The sequence below is a fragment of the Cyprinus carpio genome, chromosome B25 (assembly GCF_018340385.1).
Source record: "Cyprinus carpio isolate SPL01 chromosome B25, ASM1834038v1, whole genome shotgun sequence".
Taxonomy (NCBI): Eukaryota; Metazoa; Chordata; class Actinopteri; order Cypriniformes; family Cyprinidae; genus Cyprinus; species Cyprinus carpio.
The window spans coordinates 11,525,163-11,546,011 of NC_056621.1; the positions used below are offsets into that span (position 1 = coordinate 11,525,163).

Below are 20,849 nucleotides of genomic sequence, written 5' to 3' on the forward strand. Positions count from 1 at the left end.
CACTCGTCGACAGGCTCTCTCACTCTCTCTTTCTCTGTCCCTGTAAGTCCCCTTTCTCTCTGGAGGTTGTTTTGCAGGTTTGCCAAGTCCAGCTGAGCATGTTTTCAAGTGACTGAAAAGAACGAATTATACAGCAGTAGGAGTTTTTACAGCTGGCCGTTTGGAGTGTCTTTGATCTGAGAGCAGAGTGTGCATGAATGCCCGCATTGTGAGCGTACAGAGCGTGTGTGTGTGTGTGTGTGTGTACGCGTGTGTTTGTGTTTGGAAGAATAGCGAGGCCCAGGTCTGGGTTAGAAGAGATTACACTGCAGGCACGGTGGGTAAAGGCTAGCTGGAGAAAGTACCCTGATGCTGTTTGTTGGCTGACGGTCCGATATTGTCCTTAAAGGACTAGTTCAGAATAAAATCATCTACTTCCCTTCATGACATTCCTTTTTTCCATTAAACACAAAAGATGTTTTGAGGAAGGTTCACTGCTGTTTTCCATATAATGAAAATGCATTGTGACTAAAGACTGTCGAGCTTCTAAAAGCACTATAAGCTCAGTAGATCAAATTCACATTGTACTTTCATAGCTCCCTCTTTCAAGTGTTCTTTCAGTATCATAGTATTATATGAGGAAAAGACAATAAAGTTGTTTTAATCTTTGCCTCTGCCATATTATTTAAATTGCATTTTAATGTTACTTTAGTGCAATGAATCATTTTTTTAAATTTAACCTAAAATAATTTTAATTTAATTTAATTTAATTTAATTTAATTTAATTTAATTTAATTTAATTTAATTTAATTTAATTTAATTTAATTTAATTTAATTTAATTTAATTTAATTTAATTATTGTGGGTTGAAGGCCAGTCACTGACTAATGTAACTCTGAAAACCTTGCTATATCAATGTTAATTTACTACCCTTAATTATTTTTTAAAATCAAGTATTTAATTTAATATATGAGGAATAGACAATAAAGTTATGCTCTAATAATCATTGCCTCTGCCATATCATTTAAATTGCATTGTTTAATGTTAATTTAGTGGAATTAAATTTTACTTAAAATGTAATTTAATATTAATTACTGTGAGCTGTAGGACATTGAGGCTAATGTTAAATGATATGAAAATATAATAAACAATATATCGACTTCCGAGCCACTTTTAGTCTATTCAACGATTTACTTATCTGCCACAATATTGTAATATTGTATTTGAATAATCTTCATTTCATATAAGCCATTAATTGTGGTTGTTATATATAAAAACAATGAATCTGGAAAATTAAACGCTTTAATTGATTGACAGACCTAGTTTGTGTTCAGCTAATTCTTCATGTGTCTGTGTATTTAATACACATTTATAGTCGTAACTATTGGTATAGTGGTGTAACCTTAAATACTAAAGTTTTGCAGCAAACTAAAGAATCGGTGTGAAGTCACTGAAATAATTTGTTTAAAAATGTAAATAAAGGTTATATAATATTACTGTACATTAACAGGTATATCTTTTTTTCTCTCTCTCTCTCTCTCTCTTACAGGTCGTAATGAATTGATCGCCAGATACATCAAACTCAGAACGGGAAAGACACGGACGAGAAAACAGGTTAGCAGAGCTGCTTCAAGTTCTGAGCGTGACATGAAATAAATAATGCTGCTTATAGAGGCTATTTCCAGTAAACTCACATTGTGACGAGCCAGACTTTGTTTATGGCTTCATCCAAACGTTGTCTGGCTGGCTTCTGCCTTCCCTAGTTACCAAAGCGCTCTTCACTGAGTGGACACCTGTTGCTTTGTGCTCTCAATTCAGTGCAAATCTTTACAAATTTACCGTAAAGTCAGTTTGACTTAAAAACTAATTAAATAGCTGATCACTTTCTTTCTTGTTGCTGAACAAATAATGTGAAAGGTTGTGTTGGATGTTCTGTTTGTAATTAAAGTGCATGTTTTTGTGGCTAATGGCAGGGGGCCTTTCATCTCCATGGTTACAAAATGCTCTTTTTGTGCTTGTGTGTGTGTGTGTGACCAGGTCTCCAGTCATATCCAGGTTCTTGCTCGGAGGAAATCCAGAGAATTTCACTCCAAGCTAAAGGTACATCTTGTGTTTGACACAGTCTGTATGTGTCTGTGTGTAGTTTCTCAGGCCATATCCCTACTGAACTGTGTGTGTGTGTGTGTACGAGTGCCCTGCTGTTTGACTGTCTGTAACCTAGATTTCCTGCTTGTGACTGGCCTGCTTAGTATGCAGTCAACTGGCTTCTTTTCTTCTGCATGTTTGACCGTTTCCTTCCTGTTTTGCACAAAAGTGTGTTTGTTTTGGAAAGGCGTCACATGCACACCGAAATATTTAATGTGTGATAGACGGGTTGACTTGAGTAAAGTTGTTCAAGGACAGTCACACGATTTACAATGTGGTGTGAAAGTCAAAGCAGATGTGCCTCCTTTAGACATTATTCAGTATGTGAGTACCTGCCTAAAATTTGTAGTTTTCTACATAGACAAGACACTGGTATTGATTATATATACAATTTTTTTAAAATAAATATTGTTTTTTTATAAGATTTTTTTAATATAAAATAGTGTATTATGTTATATTGTTTGATTTTATTTTAATTTGATATACCTCCTTTTGTTTTTTATTATGTTTAAAAATGTCATTTATTCCTGTGATGCAAAGCTGTATTTTCAGCTTCATTGCTCCAGTCTTCAAGGTCACATGGTCCTTCAGAAATCATTCTAATCTACTGATTTGCTGATTAAGAACCATTTCTTGTTATTATCAATGTTGAAAACTGTTATGCTGCTTCATATTTTGTGAAAACCATGATTCATTAATCAGGGACCTTCTGTTCTAGAAAGTTCATTCAAACAGGAAACATTGTTTCAGAATTATTCTATTCTAGAAAGATCAAAAGAACAACATTTATTTGTTTTTGTATCTTTTGTGTACATTTGATGAATTTTGGTGTTTATTTTTGTTAATTTTAAATTTATTATTTTTTTTATTTTATTATAATTCTAAATTGTCATACACAACATAATGTATAGTGGTGTGTAGATGCTGATGTTGTCATTGGCTGACCTGAGGAGAGGAGGCATGCTTTTGAGCAGCTGTGGCATCTGGTGGTTAAACAGCAAATGACAGTCCCCTGACAAAACCTCTGTTTAGTTTTTCTCTCTTTTTTTCTTCTTTATTTTGGTGGTTTTTCCAAGGGAGAAAGAGGGTGAATAGGATTGTCTACTCATTTTATTTGCCAGCATCTGTGATGATACAAAAGGCTCTTCTTTAAGCATATGCGCTCCAGTACTCATCAGTCTGCTTGACCACAGTGCAACACATTTATCAGACAGTCTGACTGACTGCCTTCTGCTTTCATGCGCCGCAGATGACTGCTTGCATTTATACAGCATTTCTTACAAAAACAGAGCTCACATTCTTCACACAAGGCCTGTTTATTCACATAAGTTTGTCAATAAGCATGAAAAGTTAATGAGATGGCCTATTAATCACCACACAGCAAAAAGTATAAATTCAAAACTAACAACATAATTTACATGCCGTGCATTCTGGAAACTCACAAACTTTTAACAAATCTAGTTATGGCAACATTTGAGGATATTGCAGGTCTAAAGTATTCGTATCTTTGACTCATAAAGCTCTCTGTGCTGAATTTAATTTCCTTTTTTACAGCTCATGTATGCTATATGCGGTACTCAGTGCTTACATTAAACTGTTTAAGGTTTGATGTCCTTTAGTTTATTCATTTTTGAAACTTTAAATTTTTAGATTCAAAGGTCAAAGGCAAATCTGTTTTTCCATTTCGCTTGTATTGTAGAGAAGTTTAAATGAGCCTTATCTGCTTTTTCACAGCGTCAGATCTTAACGAGACAAATTTATTTAAAGAAATGATGAGACCCTTTGCCCTTGAGCCAGGGTTAGATTTTATTTCATCTAATAAAAATAAATGAGGTTTTATAGCAGTAAGAGAGCAGGAGCTAAATCTTCTCTGTGGTGTGTTTCGTTGAAGACCAGACTGTGAAGAATGATGCGATCAACAGGATGGCGGCCATGTCTTCAGCGCAGATCGTCGCGACCACGGCCATCCACAGCCGGCTGGGGCTCGCAGGACTCTCTCGACCCACCTTGCCTGGGGCAACAGGGGTAAGAGACACCCCTGACCGCTTTAAAACCATTAGTGTCCCATGCACCAGTATTGTTTTACACTATAACACTGCAATACATTTTACTCCTTTACTAGATTTGGCAAGTGTCAACAGGGCAGCCTGGTTCCTCACAAGAGTAAGTGTATATAACTTAACAAACTTGAATATACACGGCTGAGTTTGTACATATTAAAACCTGTATAACAACTTGTGAATTAAAAATGACACCTTGTGATAATCACCTCAGTGTGAAGCCATTCGCACAGCAGAATTACCCCATCCAGACGGCCACAGCCATCGCAGGTGTGTATATTCATAATTAACAGATGGATTTTATACTTCATTGTTTGTATATGTTTTTGTTAATCTTATTGGATTTTATGTTATTTTTTAAAGAAAAACTCTGGTTCTTATATTTGCTTGGATGAGCCACTCAAAGCTGTTGCTTTGAATTAAAACAGCTACTTTTTGTTTGTTGTTTATTAATGTACTGTATATTAGGGGCTGTCAGTTTAACATGTTAACTTAATTAATTAGCTATGAAAAAACAACGCAATTAAAATATTTTAATGCAGTTAATATAGTTGTTTTGTTGATATGATGCATTTGATGAAGTGCATAAGTTCAGTTATTGCATTTAATTCAAGATTTTTGTATTATGAACAAAAATTTATGTCTCATATTTATATTATATTATAGGCTATATCACACGAGCAGTGAGAGCAATATAATAATAGTGCTGCTTATTTCCGAATACCATGAGTGCAAATGTTTTTATACAACAGTTCAGTGAATAAGAAGTTAACATTGTTATATTTTTTTCCGAATACCATGAGTGCATGAGATAAAAATATCCAAAAAAATGACCTACACGCATCAAAAGAATGAGAAGAAATAAGGGCGATGATGTCATTAAAAAAATGTCAAGTTATAGTGCTGCAGAGATATCAACCTTAATTAGCATTAGCATTACTAGCCACGGCCCGACAGGTGTCGTAATACCAGTTTCGGCCATGGGAGGCGGTATGCGGGCAACATAACCACAGCCAACCTGCAATACACGAATAACTCGCACGGCTTGTGGGCGGTACTTGAACCTGATGTCAAAGAAAACCGCGCTCGGAATCACAAATCAAATCCGATAAGAAAAGGAGCCAAAACAGAGTAAACATCTGCACTGCTTTCCATCGCTGGAGACAACTGATGGACTTGAAAGAAATGAGCTTTGACTCCCGAACTTGCAACATTTCTTTTGGATTGGTAAGTAAGATGCTGTTAGTATTTCGCTAGAAAATTGTTTTATATGTTTGCGTATTTTTTTCGGGAAGTTATAACATAGAAATGTATCGAAGGATGTTCGATAAACGTGCTAATGTTAGCGATGGCTAACCGAGCTGCGTTTGATAGTTAGCTAGCTATAACTTACCCACAGATCCGATCCAGTTTTCACCTGTTATCTACCAAAGCCCCGTCTCTACAAAGCTGATGCTAAAATGTAACATTACCTAAGAAGCTTGAAATGGTCTTCGATGATAATGAACCCCAGAGAGAGAGAGAGAGCGCCCCGGGCCGCGCGCGCACTCACTCACTATATCAGAGCGGTCAAGTTTTTGAAACGGTGAATGCTTGAGGAGTTGGCAGCTCTGGTTACGTTGGTTGGCGCTAGCTTGGTCAACATCAGCTGTCTGATGTTGACCAATGATGTTGACAGAATGCTGTCTGTCAAATTAATTTAATCAAATAATGTGTATATACAATTCAAAATGTAATATGAACAAAACGAATATGAACATATTCACTGTGTAAAGGTGAAGGGGAGTAGCTTGAAGATGTCATGTTTTAAAATCACTGGACATCACCCAACGTTCCTCTGGAGGCAAAACGTCCTTTAGGCTTCGGCTATGGCTCTAGGGTTGTTGTGAAGGTAGGGGGCGGAGCATAGAGACTATGCCGTTTCTCGTTTGTTACTCTAGAGTAGACCAATTCACTTTATTTGAGGCATACTGCCCCCATCTGGTATGGAATGTGGAGTATGACTTGATTTTTTTTGCCAGACATTACACATGGCTCCTTTACAGTGAATAAGAAGTTAACATTGTTATATATTTTAAACACAGTATTGACTGTTTTTGCTCAGTTTAGGCAACAAAAATAATACCTAAAGCCACAGCAGAATTGTGCGTCTGTGGTGGAATAGTGTTTTTAGTGCCCATTTATAAAGTGAGCTGTTTACTGAATTCCTGAATGAATCAGAGGTTTGAGTGAAATGAATGAATGAAAGACACATAAAGACAATTACCGCCACCTGCTGGCAGTTTTCATTTCTTTTTTGAGTATTATTTCATTCAAAATAAAGAGAGTTCACCCCAAAAAATTAAGTCATTCAGGTTGTAGTAAATTGATTATTGTTTATTTGGATCCTCATTAGCTTCCACAAAGTGGTTGCTAGTCTTCCTGGGGTCCACAAATCAATCCAAGACAAACAAATAAATAAAAACAAACAAGAATACAATTTCACTTATCACATCACAAAATTATACAACTATACTATACATAGTAGTTAAAATACACATCTACATATTTATAAGCAAATCTTCACATTTTCTTCGAAATACATATGTACAGTTACTCTTTTGTATATTTATGGGAACCATATTCCAAGCAAAAGAACCTTGATAAAGTGCTGAAGTTTGAGTAAATGATGACATAATTACTTTCTTTTGTGGAACATAAAAAAGGTATTTGAAGACTGTTGGTAATAAAGCTGTTTTGGTTACCAGTGACTTTCATTGCATGAATTAAAAAAAAACTGAGATGTTTCTCAAATTATCTTTTTTTATGTTTCTTTTATGTTTATGTGTAATAGATTTTCTGTTGAATCAAATAAAATATTTCTTTCTAAAGCTACAATTTGTAATGTCTACTTTATACTTTCTCATTTAACACAAAAATAGCCTTAAATAATCTTTTGTGGGTATTTTCAAAGCCAAATGTAATTTGCACATCATGTAATTAATTAGATTAAACATTTTAATCAACTGACAGCCTTAATATACATACATACTTACATACACAGATACTACCATATCATTATAGTTTTGTTATAATAAAGTGAATATAAAAAGTGCATTAATTGATGGGAAAAAAAGTTTAATAATTGAATGAATTTTTATATTATTAAGGTATAATTATGATCAAATACTCATCCAGAAGTGAGACTCACTCCTTTAAGTGTGTGTGTGTTATACTGTAATATAATATAATTTACAAATAACAATATAATAAAGAGAATATAAGAAGTGCATTACTTGATGGAAATTTTTTTTTATGAAATTAATACAAAATATATATTAGCCAATATAAAGTTTGTATTATATATATCTATGTATTATATTACACAATTACATTTTATATTTATATTATATATATATCTGGTATAAGTAAAAGATAAATTATACTATCTTATATTTAATAATATTGTAATATTTATTAATATTATAATATATAAGTAAATATACACTATTATGTTATATAATTTAATATTATATCATTTAATGTAAGAAGGTGTAACCAAAGAATGGTGCAACTAAAAAAATGACAGTATATATTTATTCTATGTAAGTTATTCTTAATTGTTTTCATCTTATTGCTTTAATACATAACTTATGTTTTGCAATGCTGTGTTTGTGTGTAGCTTACGAGTCCCCCACAGCCCTGGCAGCCGCAGTGCCGGCGTGGCACGGCCGCTCCATCAGCACCTCTAAACTACGACTGGTGGAGTTCTCCTCCTTCCTGGAGCATCAGCGGGACCCAGATTCAGTGAGTCAGCACACGTACCCACAACCACTGCAGAGAAGAGCAGCCTTGACCTGCTTTAGCAGCCGCAGCGCCACTACTAAACACCTACAGTTTTTACACACAAGCACCTTTCAGCAGCTCTGCCATTTTTATTACTTTATAAGCATTATAAAATAAGGTTGTATTTATATAAAATATTGAATTTAATTTATTGCATAAATACAATTTTATCTGAGTAATAATTCTAAATTAATCAGATTTATTAACAGGTTATGTAGATTATGACCTACTTTGAATCTAAATGTACTGCATGATTTTATTTGCATATTGTTGGTGTTGGTGAGAGATTGCTGATGATTTAGCATTTAGCCTTGGATCATGGACCTTGTGTGATGCTTTAGAGAAATGCTAATCTACTGACACCAGCTGCAGGGCAGTGGGCTCTTATTAGAGATGGTCATGATGACCGAGGTCACATGCTGCGTTTATCCTGATCCACTGATAATAATGGAAAACACAACCACAACTCTCAACCAAACTCATTCTAAGTCCAAAAATCAAATGAAGCGCTAAGCAAAACAGATCTTTTCTGGTAACCTAGAAGAAAACAGAAGTGTAGCTTCTGAACATGCTTCTTATGATTCAGTACTAACTCCCTTAAATGTCTTCAAATGAAGTGTCTTTAAGCACTGATCTGATTACAGTCAAGGCAATGAAGATAAAACAGCATGTTTAGATTAAAAGTGAGATCCAGGCAGAAGTTGAAAGCCTTGCGTCCGTGTTAAAGCAGACCTGTGTAATGGATCATGTTGGCAGTATCTCTATGAAATGCTTGTCCCTCTGGTCTGGCGTGACAGCGGCTATTAATCTTGCATTTGTAGCTATACACAGTTGTGATCTCAATACAGTCGTCCAGTCACACAAACGTTCAGCTTTGGGGAAGAGGTTCAGAACGTACCTAAAATGCCTCACAAATGCAACCTGAAATGCTTAGTTACTCACACAAACCACATTTGGGAATGGCATTTGAACTCATTGAAAACTATTAACTGTATAAAAAAGCTTGTTGCCCAGGCAACATGTTACGTAGTTATTCTTGCACAAAATAAGAGCATGTTAGTTCATTTTCTGTGGCCTGTAGTAATGTTGCAATGATCTAATGACATCTCTTTCTGCAGTACAACAAGCATCTGTTTGTGCACATCGGCCAGACGAATCATTCGTACAACGACGCGCTCCTGGAGACAGTGGACATACGTCAAATCTACGACAAATTTCCTGAGAAGAAGGGCGGGCTGAAGGAGCTGTTTGGAAAAGGACCTCAGAACGCCTTCTTCCTGGTCAAGTTCTGGGTGAGTCTTCAGCATTTGAGTTGAGTTGGAGCGTACTGTAGCGGTTAGCACACTGACCTGTGGTGCTCATGCAAACAATACACATAGTCTGAATCATTTTCCAACCTTCTTTTCCCTGCACTTTCCCCCAGTTTTTCATAGTTCTGTAATTCACACAGTGGCATTATTGCATTGTAGTGAGATATATTGTGATTGTATTTATATGCCATTTACTTTAAAATGAGTAAATCATGAATTAATATAATAATTCACAATTAATTCAGCAGTTTTGTACACATTTTATTTGAACTTTTGGCCACTTTTAATATAATAATTTATATTTAATATAAATAAATGTTTTAATTAAAATTAAATTACAGAATTTTCAATATAAAACTTAAAAATATTTTTAAAAATTAATGTTAAAACACATTTTAAAATATATATTTTAATAACTAATTATTACTTTGAGAAGGGACATGTTTGGCTTTTGCTTAACAAAAAATAATAATATTACAAATTACAAACCTAAAAAAAATGTAAAATGTTGATATTTCATTTTAATTCAAATATAAACTTTAATTTAACCATTATTAATTTTTATGATGGCTTTTATAGGTCTGGGATAAGGGTAATTCCTATAATAATTCATATTTAATTTCTTTAATTTTTATACACATTCTCACATTTGGCTTTTTTATGTCAATTTTAATTGTTAATTAATGAACATTTATTAAACATTAAAAAAAGGTTTAAATTAAAATAAATCTTAGCTGAAATTTAAACAGTTTGATAGCTAATTATAAATATGAGTGTTTTTGGGTTCATGTAAAAATATAATAATAAGTCATATTTATAATATTACTATTAATTTAAAATTAATTATGTTTAAAATATTGTCAAATATAAAACTTTAAATATTGATAACTAATGATAGATAGTTGTTTCTTTAAGTATGGACTGTTTTTAATTTATATTTAAAAAATCATTTTTATATTAAATACAAGATTTAATCAAGTTATATTTAGCATTTTTAATATTTATCTTTAAATAAACACTAACACACTTTAACTTTACTAACTTATAGATTATATATATATATATATATATATATATATATATATATAGGTCAAGACAGAAAATCTGGGTAAAATCTATACATAAAAGACGTTTGAAAAATAATCTCCTATGACATAAAAGCGCTGAAGAAGTTGAAGAATCAGTCGTAGATTTCAGCATCCGTCGAGCACTAGTCACCTTCATGAGTTTGAACCGAGGCAGCTGAACTGCTTTGATTAAAGTGCTGTGTTAAAGCCAGCAGTGGCGTGTTTAATCCAGGGCGGTCTGAATGTGAAACTTTAATACTGCTGATGCTGGATTTGATAGGGAGCCTTTATTTGAACACCTGCCGCTCTGAGCACATCCTGTACAGACTCAGAGAAGTACATTCAAACACCGCTCTCTGGAGGTTAACACTCATTACTCTTGCATTAGACATTAGTTTTGGATGGTGGTCTTGTTTATCTTTTACAAATGGGTGTTTTTAGGACAGCAAGCAGGATCCAGGGTTTTTATCGTTTTTGATCTCTATGCAATAATCATATTTCATAGCCTTGAAAAGTTCCATTAAATGCAACTGTAAAAGAAAAGGAGTGATTGCCACGAGTGATTGCATGTGTCTGTGGTCCTGATGAATGAGACAGGAGGTTATGTGGTTCTATAGTAGTTTAATGTTTTAATGTTGATATTTTTATTTTTTTGTTTATTAGAGTTTGATAGTTTATTTATTTATTTACCCACCTGTATGCAAACCCTGGGGGGGAATTCAGCACATTTGCTTTTGTCAGTCTTTTCTCTCCTTCTGTTCATTCATTGTCACTGAGCTTTTATCTGCTGTGTCCGCAGGCCGACCTCAACTGTAACATCCTGGAGGATTCTGGGGCATTTTACGGCGTAACCAGTCACTACGAGAGCTCAGAGAACATGACCATTACCTGCTCCACAAAGGTCTGCTCCTTCGGGAAACAAGTGGTCGAAAAAGTTGAGGTGAGGAGTGAATATGATAAATAAATAAGTAAAATAAAGCTTCAGTATAAAAAGATGTTCATAAACATCAAAATGCTGTCATATTAAAAATTAACTCAACTTAATTTTATATATATATATATATATACACACACACACACATACACGTTTTGCTTACTAATTTTGTGCCAGATTACTGTTATTTTATTTAATTTCTTTTTAATTTTATTACATACTTGTTCATTTAATATTTTATTTGTGATATTGTAATATTTAAAATCATTATAATTTAACATTTAAAATATACTGTTTACTTTTACATTAATATATTGTAATATTTAAAATCATTTCAAATTTCATTTTAATTGTATCTGTAATACTGTACTATTTAAAATCATATTTGTAATTTTTTATTTGTGTATACGTAATCTTGCATAAATGTAATTTTAAAATTAATTTAATACATTAAGCATGTGTTATAAAATTGTATATAATTTAAATGTAATTTTACATAATATAAAATTATTAAACCACACAATATGAATATACTACATAATATTATTTTTAATATAATATATTAAACATTTTGGGTATATTTATAGCAATAGTGTGGTTCAAAATTATCAATTTTTCTTTTATGCCAAAAATCTTTAGGATATTAAGTAAAGATCATGTCCGATGAAGATATTGTAAATTTCCTACCTGTAAATATATCAAAACTTATTTTGATTAGTAATATGCATTGCTAATTAATTATGTATTATAATATTTAATATAATTTAAATGTAATTTTATATAATAAAATGATTTTAAAATTATTTGTTATACCATTTTATATTATTTTTAATAAAATATTAAATATATTTTAATATATAATATTATTAATATATATAAAGCGTAATTTATTCATTTTATTTAATTTTAGATAGAGTATGTATGTAAATATGAGATTAAAACAGTATTATTTAAAAGAACATTTAAAATGTATTATTGTTTTATTTTTGTCTCTTCTGGTAGACGGAGTATGCGCGGTTTGAGAACGGCCGCTTTGTGTACAAGATCAACCGGTCTCCCATGTGTGAATACATGATCAACTTTATCCATAAGCTCAAGCACCTGCCTGAGAAATACATGATGAACAGCGTACTAGAAAACTTCACCATCCTATTGGTGGGTCTTACCATTCCCATGTCTTTTACTCTGCCTCAAATGTGGTCTTGTGTTGCCGATTGCTAAAAGCATCAATTCCTGCACTGTCCCCGCAGGTGGTGACGAACAGGGAGACTCAAGAGACCCTACTGTGCATAGCCTGTGTGTTCGAGGTCTCCAACAGCGAGCACGGCGCTCAGCATCACATCTACAGACTGGTCAAAGACTGAAGCTCCTCGACTCACACCAGTAACACTACGAGCAGACAGCCAGCGACACACACAGAACAGTGGAGACTTTATATTCACTGAGGCTTTTATGCTGCACAGCTGATGACCGCCAAGGGCAGCAAAGCCTAACGGACTAAGAAAAGCCTTTGAATGACTCACGAGCTCGATTTAAGTGGCTGTGCCTCTGTCAGTCCCACCCAGAAGGCTTTTGTCACGTTTTGGGTGAGGTCTGGAATGGATAATTACATTATAATTAGTGTATCTCTTGTGTTTTGGTGTTTATTTTTCATTAACCTGTCATGTTGGTACGGTTTTGTTACTTTGTTCAGATGTCTGTTTAACTTGGTTGATGTTTTAAACCAACATTAATGTGTTTTTGAAAGAACATTGCTTATATAAAAACGTATTGTCATAGTACATGAAAGCTTTTTGCTGTTTTTATTATACTGTTTTTAACCTTTTATTCTCACACTGAACTACATTTCAAAGACTTTGCCCCTGGTATTTTTTGACCTTTAGTGGATTTAACGTTAATGAAAGAGCATAAAAAGGTACTGTATTATTTATGTGGAACTACCTGCCTTACAATGCACACGGGCTGTTCCAGCGTGACCTACAGTTATGTACAGTAAACACTAAGAAACAGATAATTTTCTTATAGGAAACGTTAAAAAAAGCAACAAAATTCAACCCTTTAATCAGTTATTCATTTGTGAATTTTCTTTGCATTTAAAGCTGAAGTATCCTAGCCAAGCTTAATATGCAGACTCGCCTAAACTCTCACTCGACCAGTGGTGTGAGTTGGGGGCGGGGCTACCTGTCGTATTTATTTTTGAAATTCCATTAGGTGGCGCAAAAGTGACGACCTTCAGCTTTAAGAAACGAATGCGTTATTTCTGCTCATATCAGAACAGGCTACACAAGAAAGGGAATTTACATAGCAAAATCACCAAAGCACATCGTGCCTTAGTGTTTATCATCGCAGACGTCGTCTAGTTGTGAGTAAAAGTGGGCTTTATAACCTCACATGAAGTATGTATTTTGTCTCACTTTTTTTTTGTCTATCCAGTCTAAGCAAAGTAGGTCACATCTCTCTCTTGTGCACCAAATAAACACATTTTATCACTTCTGTTCACGGCAAGTGAAAGCTACAGGTGTTCAAAGTGCCTTGTGTGTGTTTTTCCAACTCAGAAAATTGACACCAAAAAACAAAGCGAGTCAAATTTGGATTCTATCACCATAATGCCTTTGACATTTTAAAAGCGGGGAGAAAAATAATTACAACTGATAGAAAAGTGTTACTGCTCTCTCATTTTGATGGAAGGATATTTTAATTTAGTAGGAATCAGGAATTTCTTATCCATCATAGCGGAAGGGCGATACGAGTTCATGAACACAAAGGCATCACGTGACTTTAATTAGACAGTCCAGCCTCATTAGGCTACTCTGGATAAAATGACTCCTGAATCTGAATCAAACTGTCGAGCTCAGTCTTATTTAACATACAAGATTGTGTTTTGTTTGTTGTTTTTTTGTCAGCCATGTTTTACACGTACAGAGTATCTGTTAGTAAAAAAGAGCATTAAAAGAGAACACTAATGTATTTGATGCAGTTCTTGTCTGTTTTCACTAAGAACACTTTGTCTGGGGCGCACTGAAACGTTGAGTTTGGTAGCTTTTTTTTAATAGGTGGACTCATGTCAGATAATTGTTTTCAGTTGTGTATATTTTCCTTGAGGGGATGAAAATGAAAAAATAAACTTTTAGTGTTTGTACTGCAAACTGTTTTGCTTAGTTTCTCTCCTGAACGAAGTAATTAGTAGCATATTTGTTGCTTTTGAGAAACATATTTTACCAGAATGAATAACATGTGGCTTGTTTTCATGGAGTCTGCTGTACTTTTGTAATGCTTTGTAATATTAATGTTTGTAATGTCATATGTAATGTTTTTTACAACCACTAGGTGGCAGCACATTGTAAATAATGACACACTACACTACACTGTTTTCCGCAATCACTTTATTCATTTTTACAAAATCGAATTGAATACGAATTAAATGTACATGATTATATATAATATAGAAATGTTAAAATTATTATTTATTATAATTATAAATATAATAAAAAATAAATTATTATTATGAACATTAAGTATTACTTAATTATAACGATATTAATATTACTACTACTACTATATGATATATTAGTAGTATTAGTATTAATATTGTTATTGTTGTTGTTATTATTATATATTACAGTGTGTATTTGTCATTGAACACTGAGCACTGGACCAGCTAAAGAACAAATTCAATGATATGGTTGATATTTTAATGGCCAATAATCTATTCTATATTATCTTGTCTAAATGAACTACAACAGTAAAAAATTAAATCAATGGTTTTAAATGCTACAACTGAATTTAGAGATTACAACATTATAAAAAATCATTCATTTTTAATTTACTAAATATTACATTTAACAGTAATATTAAATTATTTCTGTTAAATTATTACTATTACTGACAGGCACTTTAAATCTTGTCTATATGTATAATTAATGTGTGTGTGTGTGTGTGTGTGTGTGTGTGACAGATTATTCTCTAACATAATTATTATTATCAGTAGACATATGTCAACAGGTCTACATCACAACAGAGCTCTTGATATAATCCTGAGGGCTTATTTCACCAGGAAACTTGTCTTTTGCTCTCTCTCATCTGGGGATATTACAGTCTAAATCCGCACTGACCGATGGGAAATCTCAACATCCGGTTACGCACGGCTGGACAGAACCAGTGTAGTGATTTACGTTATAGTCACTGACCTTTTTCAGACTAACAATAATAAAGCTCCCTCTAGTGAAGTACTTTACAGGCTTAGGCCTACAGTATGGTGTATGGTCTAAATCTAATATTTTATCAAATATACGTTATGTCATCAGTAGACGTACTAGCAATTTAAAGAACTAGTAACACCAATAATATTACCAAAGATTATAGGTTATATAATGTTTCATGTGGACCAGGGTATTTTGTGTCATGTTAGGAAAGTGATTTTCTCACTGGGGCAAGTCGTCATTTGTTTTAAATGTTAGACATTTATGCAGTTTAATAACAAGGGATTCCCAAATGTTTCATCAGCCAAACCTCTTTGACCTGAATATTGACTTGAAAAGAGATTTTAAGTTAATATTTCAATAATTTAACAACACATATGGTGTGTTCACAGTTCTCTAATTGGTTAAACTAAGGTAAACTAAAAAAAAGTCAACATTTTAAGTGCTTCATTATGATTTATTTTGATAATTATTTTATGTTTAAATTTTTATGATAAAATTATTAGCTTTCCATTCTCTTATGTTGGTTAATGACATGCAGATAAACTAAAATAGGCTAATATGTATTTTTTTTTAGCGAGTGTTTTATTTTTATTTTATTTTTTATTTTAGTTTTACATTTTTATGATGTAATTATTAGTATTTTTCTCTGAATAGGTAAACTAATAAAATATTAACATTTATAGCCAGAGTTTTGTATTCTTCATTTATTTTTAATGAATAGTTTTATTTATTCGTTTAGGCTGCTTATTTACATTTTTATTAAGCAATTATTAGATTTTTGTAAACTTAATACCCCCAGGGGTTGATGAGCTCCAGTTTGGAAAACCTTGAATTACATCACTTGTTAATCAAAACAAAGATTCAGTATTTTTGGGTTAGTTTTACGGTTTTGGGTGTTTCAGAACTGCTTTGTGATTCATGGTTGTTTTGTGTGTTTACATTTCGCTAAAACGTCTGTATAGGCGGTTTAATGGCAGATTCTGTTGTGACAACCTGCTTATTACAGTAGAGTGACAACATGCCCCATTACTGGTCAACATATGTTCAGTGAAATGTTCAGATGCATTTTTGCCTACACAGAAATGCTTTCAAAAATAAAAGCATGAATGGAGTGAAAAGTGACAACCAGTCCATATATTCATCTGAGTGCATTATTATCTATATAATGAGTGAAGTTGGAGTTTAATGTCATGTGATGTTGGGACTCGGTGGGCGGTGCCTGCGCGCTCAGAAACACGCTGCTGTAGTTCAGAGACAAACACAACTCTCAGCGCGCGGCGACGACTCGTCTAAGTTTTTCCGCGTGTAACATTTTATCAATGTGAGAGTGCAAGGTAAAACCGGTTTCCTGGACCTCGATGTGAGTTATCATGGAACAAGAGGAGAGCAAAATCTCGGTGTGGGTATGCCGGGAGGAGAAGCTGGTGTCCGGACTGTCCAGACGCACCACCTGCGCGGATGTAGTGAAAGTGCTGCTGGATGACAAGAACTTCCAGAAAGGCGCGATTCTCACCGGTCCTCCGCAGTCGTACTGCATCGTGGAGAAATGGAGGGGTTTTGAGCGGATTCTGCCCAATAAAACCAAAATCCTGCGGCTGTGGAGCGCCTGGGGCGACGAGCAGGAGAACGTGCGCTTCGTTCTGGTCAGGAGCGATGCGTCGCTGCCCAACAGCGGACCGAGGAGCGCCGAGGCGCGGGTCGTGCTCAGCAAAGAGAGCCCTTGCACTACCAGAGCCACCATGGAGATTTCACAGGACAAACAGCGGAGGATTGTGCGGAAGGCTTTTAGAAAGTTGGACAAAATTAATCGAAAGAAAGAGGAGGCTTCAAAAGACAAACCATCTGCGGAGAAAATGGAAACGCTCGTCCATCTCATTATCTCGCAGGATCATACTATCCGACAGCAGATACAGCGAATAAAAGAGCTGGATGGTGAGATCGAGAGGTATGAATCGAAAGTTCACTTTGACAGAATGAAAATACACGGCGTAAATTACGTGCAAGACACTTATTTGCTCGACCAAGGCTTGGATAGCGATTCCAGTGCGCACCCGGACGCGTCCTTTGCGCAGTTTGAGGAATACGCGTCACGCTGCGACCAAGTCATTCAACTTCAGGAGGAACTGGCCGAGAGGGAGGCTCTGATGGAGATACTTACCGGTGAAATACAAGAAGAGCTCAACCACAGGTGGATGAGACGGCGACAGGAGGAGCTTTCCAACAAAGACGCGGAGAGCAGCGAAGAAACGGCTCTCAAGGTGACTTCGGTCCCAGTTGTGCCGGACCTCCTAACAGACAATGAACTCCAGTTAGAGGAGGAGAGGATCAAAACACAACTGGATACGAGTTTATACATCGGGCTGCGCTTGAACACCGATCTGGAGACGGTGAAGAGCGACTTGGATATGAGTCAGGAGCTTTTGGACGCGAAAGAAAAGGAGTTGATGGAATTACTCAAAAAAGTTAACAGATTAGACGAGATGGAAGAGAAACAGACTGAAGACAGCAAAGATGAGGGAGAAACCGTAGACAATGTTTGGGTAGAGCAGGCGAGGGGACTGTCCAAAACATGCACCAATGATGATGATTCGGACACCGGATTGAGTTCAATGCACAGCCAGGACTCGGATAACGCGCCTGTCTGCGAGTCACTTGTGTGACCAGACGATTAAGAAGCATTCACTACGGCGCGAACTCAGGGAACATTTCACCTCGATTGATTTCACGAATGTTCTCTCTTTATAAGAGAGGAACGCATGTCAATTATACCAGTCTAGTGTTATGATCGCCTCGCTCTCTAACTGCCTCACGTACTGTATAAACACATGGAGAGTAGCTTGTAAGGTGCAGCTTACCAAATTATAACTAATTAACCAATGCATAGCCTGAGATGTCCACTGTGTGCTGAATAATGTTGCAATACCAACAGTATGTATTTGTTTTGTTTTTGTTTGTTTTTGTAGCCTTAAGTGTAAAAGCTAGCAACAGAGTTTTGTGGATTTTTATTTCTTACCAACTGTTATATAATTTATTCAAAATTTACATTGTTTCTATTCTGGGAAAACACAACAAAACTGATGGCTCGTCGTGCACTACACAGATTTTTTATCTAATCAGGTGTTCTCTAGAAATAAGCAAATAAAACATCATTGGAATTCGTAGCTGATGCATCTGAAGTCTATTGGCTTTTTAAAAATAAAAACATGAGCCTTTCAATATGCCACACCCACAATTCCTTTTTAACAGGAAATACAGAGGAAGAAATCTGACCGGTGCAGCTGTAGTTATGGCACAAACATGAACCATGATTTGCTAGTTAGTTGCAGGTGGTGTTATGAGGCGGGGAATTCTGAGTCTATAGCGCATCTAACTGGACAAAAATCAGTGTAGTGCGGGATGAGTCATCAGTATTTTTGGTCAGTTTTTTTTTCTCAACGTTTAGCATATAGATTTCCTAGAATTAATGCACATGGACTAAAAACAAAAAAACTCTAATTTTGATTTAGGGTCTTGAGAATTATTTATTGTACAACATTTAGGCAGATCAAATATCTGCATTGAGCAACTATGTGCTAATCACTTCCATGTTCACCAGCTGACTAATTAGAACAATTCGCTAACAGCTTTTACTCAAGGAATCGATTTGCATAACCAGAAAACATCCTGTGATGTGGGAACTGAAGTTGTGGGAATCAAAAGGTGCGTGTGACGCGCTGCTGTTTATTAATTCTTCTGAGGAGCTGATGCGTGGAAACGCTCCAATTAAATGAAATGTACAGTCTTCTAGACATACTGGAATTTGCTGTTAAGTCATTTCTGCTTTTTTTTCTTTATACACATTTTTTTTTGTCACAAGGGACCTTTTAGGATCAAATGATCATCTTGTCATTGAATAATCATACAGTATATATGATTTCTCTATGGCAACTAATAGCAAAATTATCAAGTGGAATGTTTTTGAATGCTGTTGTAGCATTTCATCTAAATCTGTGGATAATTTATTAATTCTATCTTTATATAAATTAGAATTAACTTCAGAATCAAACTTTAAAATTAAGTGTAGTATAAATGCATTATAAAACAGTCATATACTCACTTAAAGCATGCCAGAAATGGTACATTTTGCTCCAGTATAAACTCAGCATCATAACCAACACAGAGTTTTGTAAATTTAGGCAGGGCATCCATCCAATGCAATGCAGCAGAGTCACCGAGTTCAGGGATTCTGTGCTGTATGAAGAGGATTTAAGAGTTAAGCCTTAAATGTGATGTTTTAAAACAGAGGAAGAAAGGGGAAAGAACCGCCCTCCCACTTCATTCTCAATTGAGTTTGAATAGATGAATTATGACATTTGGAAAAGCCCTAATATGTCAGCTCCCAGATAAAAGAGGCAAGTCTACAAAAAAAGAGCATTTTATGTTCCATCTCTTCAAATTTTAATCATATAAACATCAAATTAAAGTTGAATAGAAGTCCTCTGTTTATGCTCTATGATTTATGCTCTAAAATAGAGCAGTTTATATTTTTGATAAATAATTAGCCATTTAAAATGAGGCAAATCCATCAGAAGTCATAAAAAAAGAGGAAAATGCTGGGTCTGGCAGCAGTGAGTTCTGTGATTAAAGTCGAAGAGGAGGAGGAGGAGGAGGGGGACAGATGATAAAGCGCCATTAATCTGGATTGGATTGAACCATTTCAAATAAACAACAGCTCTGACGGGTTTGGAAGAGATTCAAGAACAGCTGGACGAGCAGGAAAGCACAGCGTGCCAATGTGGGACAAACAGCGGCCGTGTTGAATCAGGCGACACAACCTTCAGCATTATTTTTGGAATCGCAAGAACTGCTATATTGTGCAAATGTAGATCTGATGTTTGCCATTATTTATTGTCATGTTTATCTGTGTAAAATAAAAGCAGGGGATCGTGACGAAAACCCAGCGTGTTTATGAGTTCAGAGCCAACGCAGGCTCATTAATTGAAATCCCCATACAGTTTTGGAAGGATCAAACACGCGTCATTCAAAACGTCCTTTAAGCACTTTAAATTACATCTCACAATGAGATAGTAATACAAGACAGTTCATTTTGAAGGGGCACATTCAATAACCGCTGTCATTCATTACAGGAAGTAATGCGTGAATGATTGACACATGAAAAAAATACCTCAAAAGCAAAAAAGTGTGTCAATTTTGGATTTAGCATCAAAGTTAATGCATAGAATGAGCTGTAATTGTTGTCTAAGATTTAGCTTAGATTACCACAGTGTAACGAACAAATTTGAACCTCTCAGGCTAGAATAAAGCTGTCATTGTTAGCAGTATGTAGCA

At 34.8% G+C, this 20,849-nt stretch overlaps 2 protein-coding genes across 5 annotated transcripts in view; both read left to right on the forward strand.

The window, feature by feature from the left end:
* The window catches only part of tead1a (TEA domain family member 1a), a 40,177-nt gene extending 25,712 nt beyond the window's left edge, over positions 1-14,465 (forward strand). For all 4 annotated transcript variants that reach the window (XM_042752718.1, XM_042752719.1, XM_042752717.1 and 1 more), the window contains 10 exons: positions 1,528-1,592; positions 2,016-2,078; positions 4,014-4,148; positions 4,246-4,286; positions 4,398-4,453; positions 7,845-7,969; positions 9,127-9,300; positions 11,185-11,325; positions 12,322-12,474; positions 12,570-14,465. In XM_042752718.1, coding sequence (XP_042608652.1) covers positions 1,528-1,592; positions 2,016-2,078; positions 4,014-4,148; positions 4,246-4,286; positions 4,398-4,453; positions 7,845-7,969; positions 9,127-9,300; positions 11,185-11,325; positions 12,322-12,474; positions 12,570-12,683 — 1,067 coding nt within the window. In that variant the 3' untranslated portion in view covers positions 12,684-14,465. The remainder of the gene's footprint in view (positions 1-1,527; positions 1,593-2,015; positions 2,079-4,013; positions 4,149-4,245; positions 4,287-4,397; positions 4,454-7,844; positions 7,970-9,126; positions 9,301-11,184; positions 11,326-12,321; positions 12,475-12,569) is intronic.
* Positions 14,466-16,761: 2,296 nt separating this feature from the next.
* On the forward strand, positions 16,762-20,456 carry rassf10a (Ras association domain family member 10a). Its single transcript, XM_019120219.2, has one exon. The coding sequence runs from the start codon at positions 16,892-16,894 to the stop codon at positions 18,179-18,181; it is 1,290 nt and encodes a 429-aa protein (XP_018975764.2). The 5' UTR covers positions 16,762-16,891; the 3' UTR covers positions 18,182-20,456.
* Positions 20,457-20,849: the final 393 nt, after the last annotated feature.

Excerpts from the sequence above, each read along its gene's own strand:
- rassf10a (XM_019120219.2), top strand. The coding sequence starts at position 16,892 with ATGGAACAAGAGGAGAGCAAAATCTCGGTGTGGGTATGCCGGGAGGAG.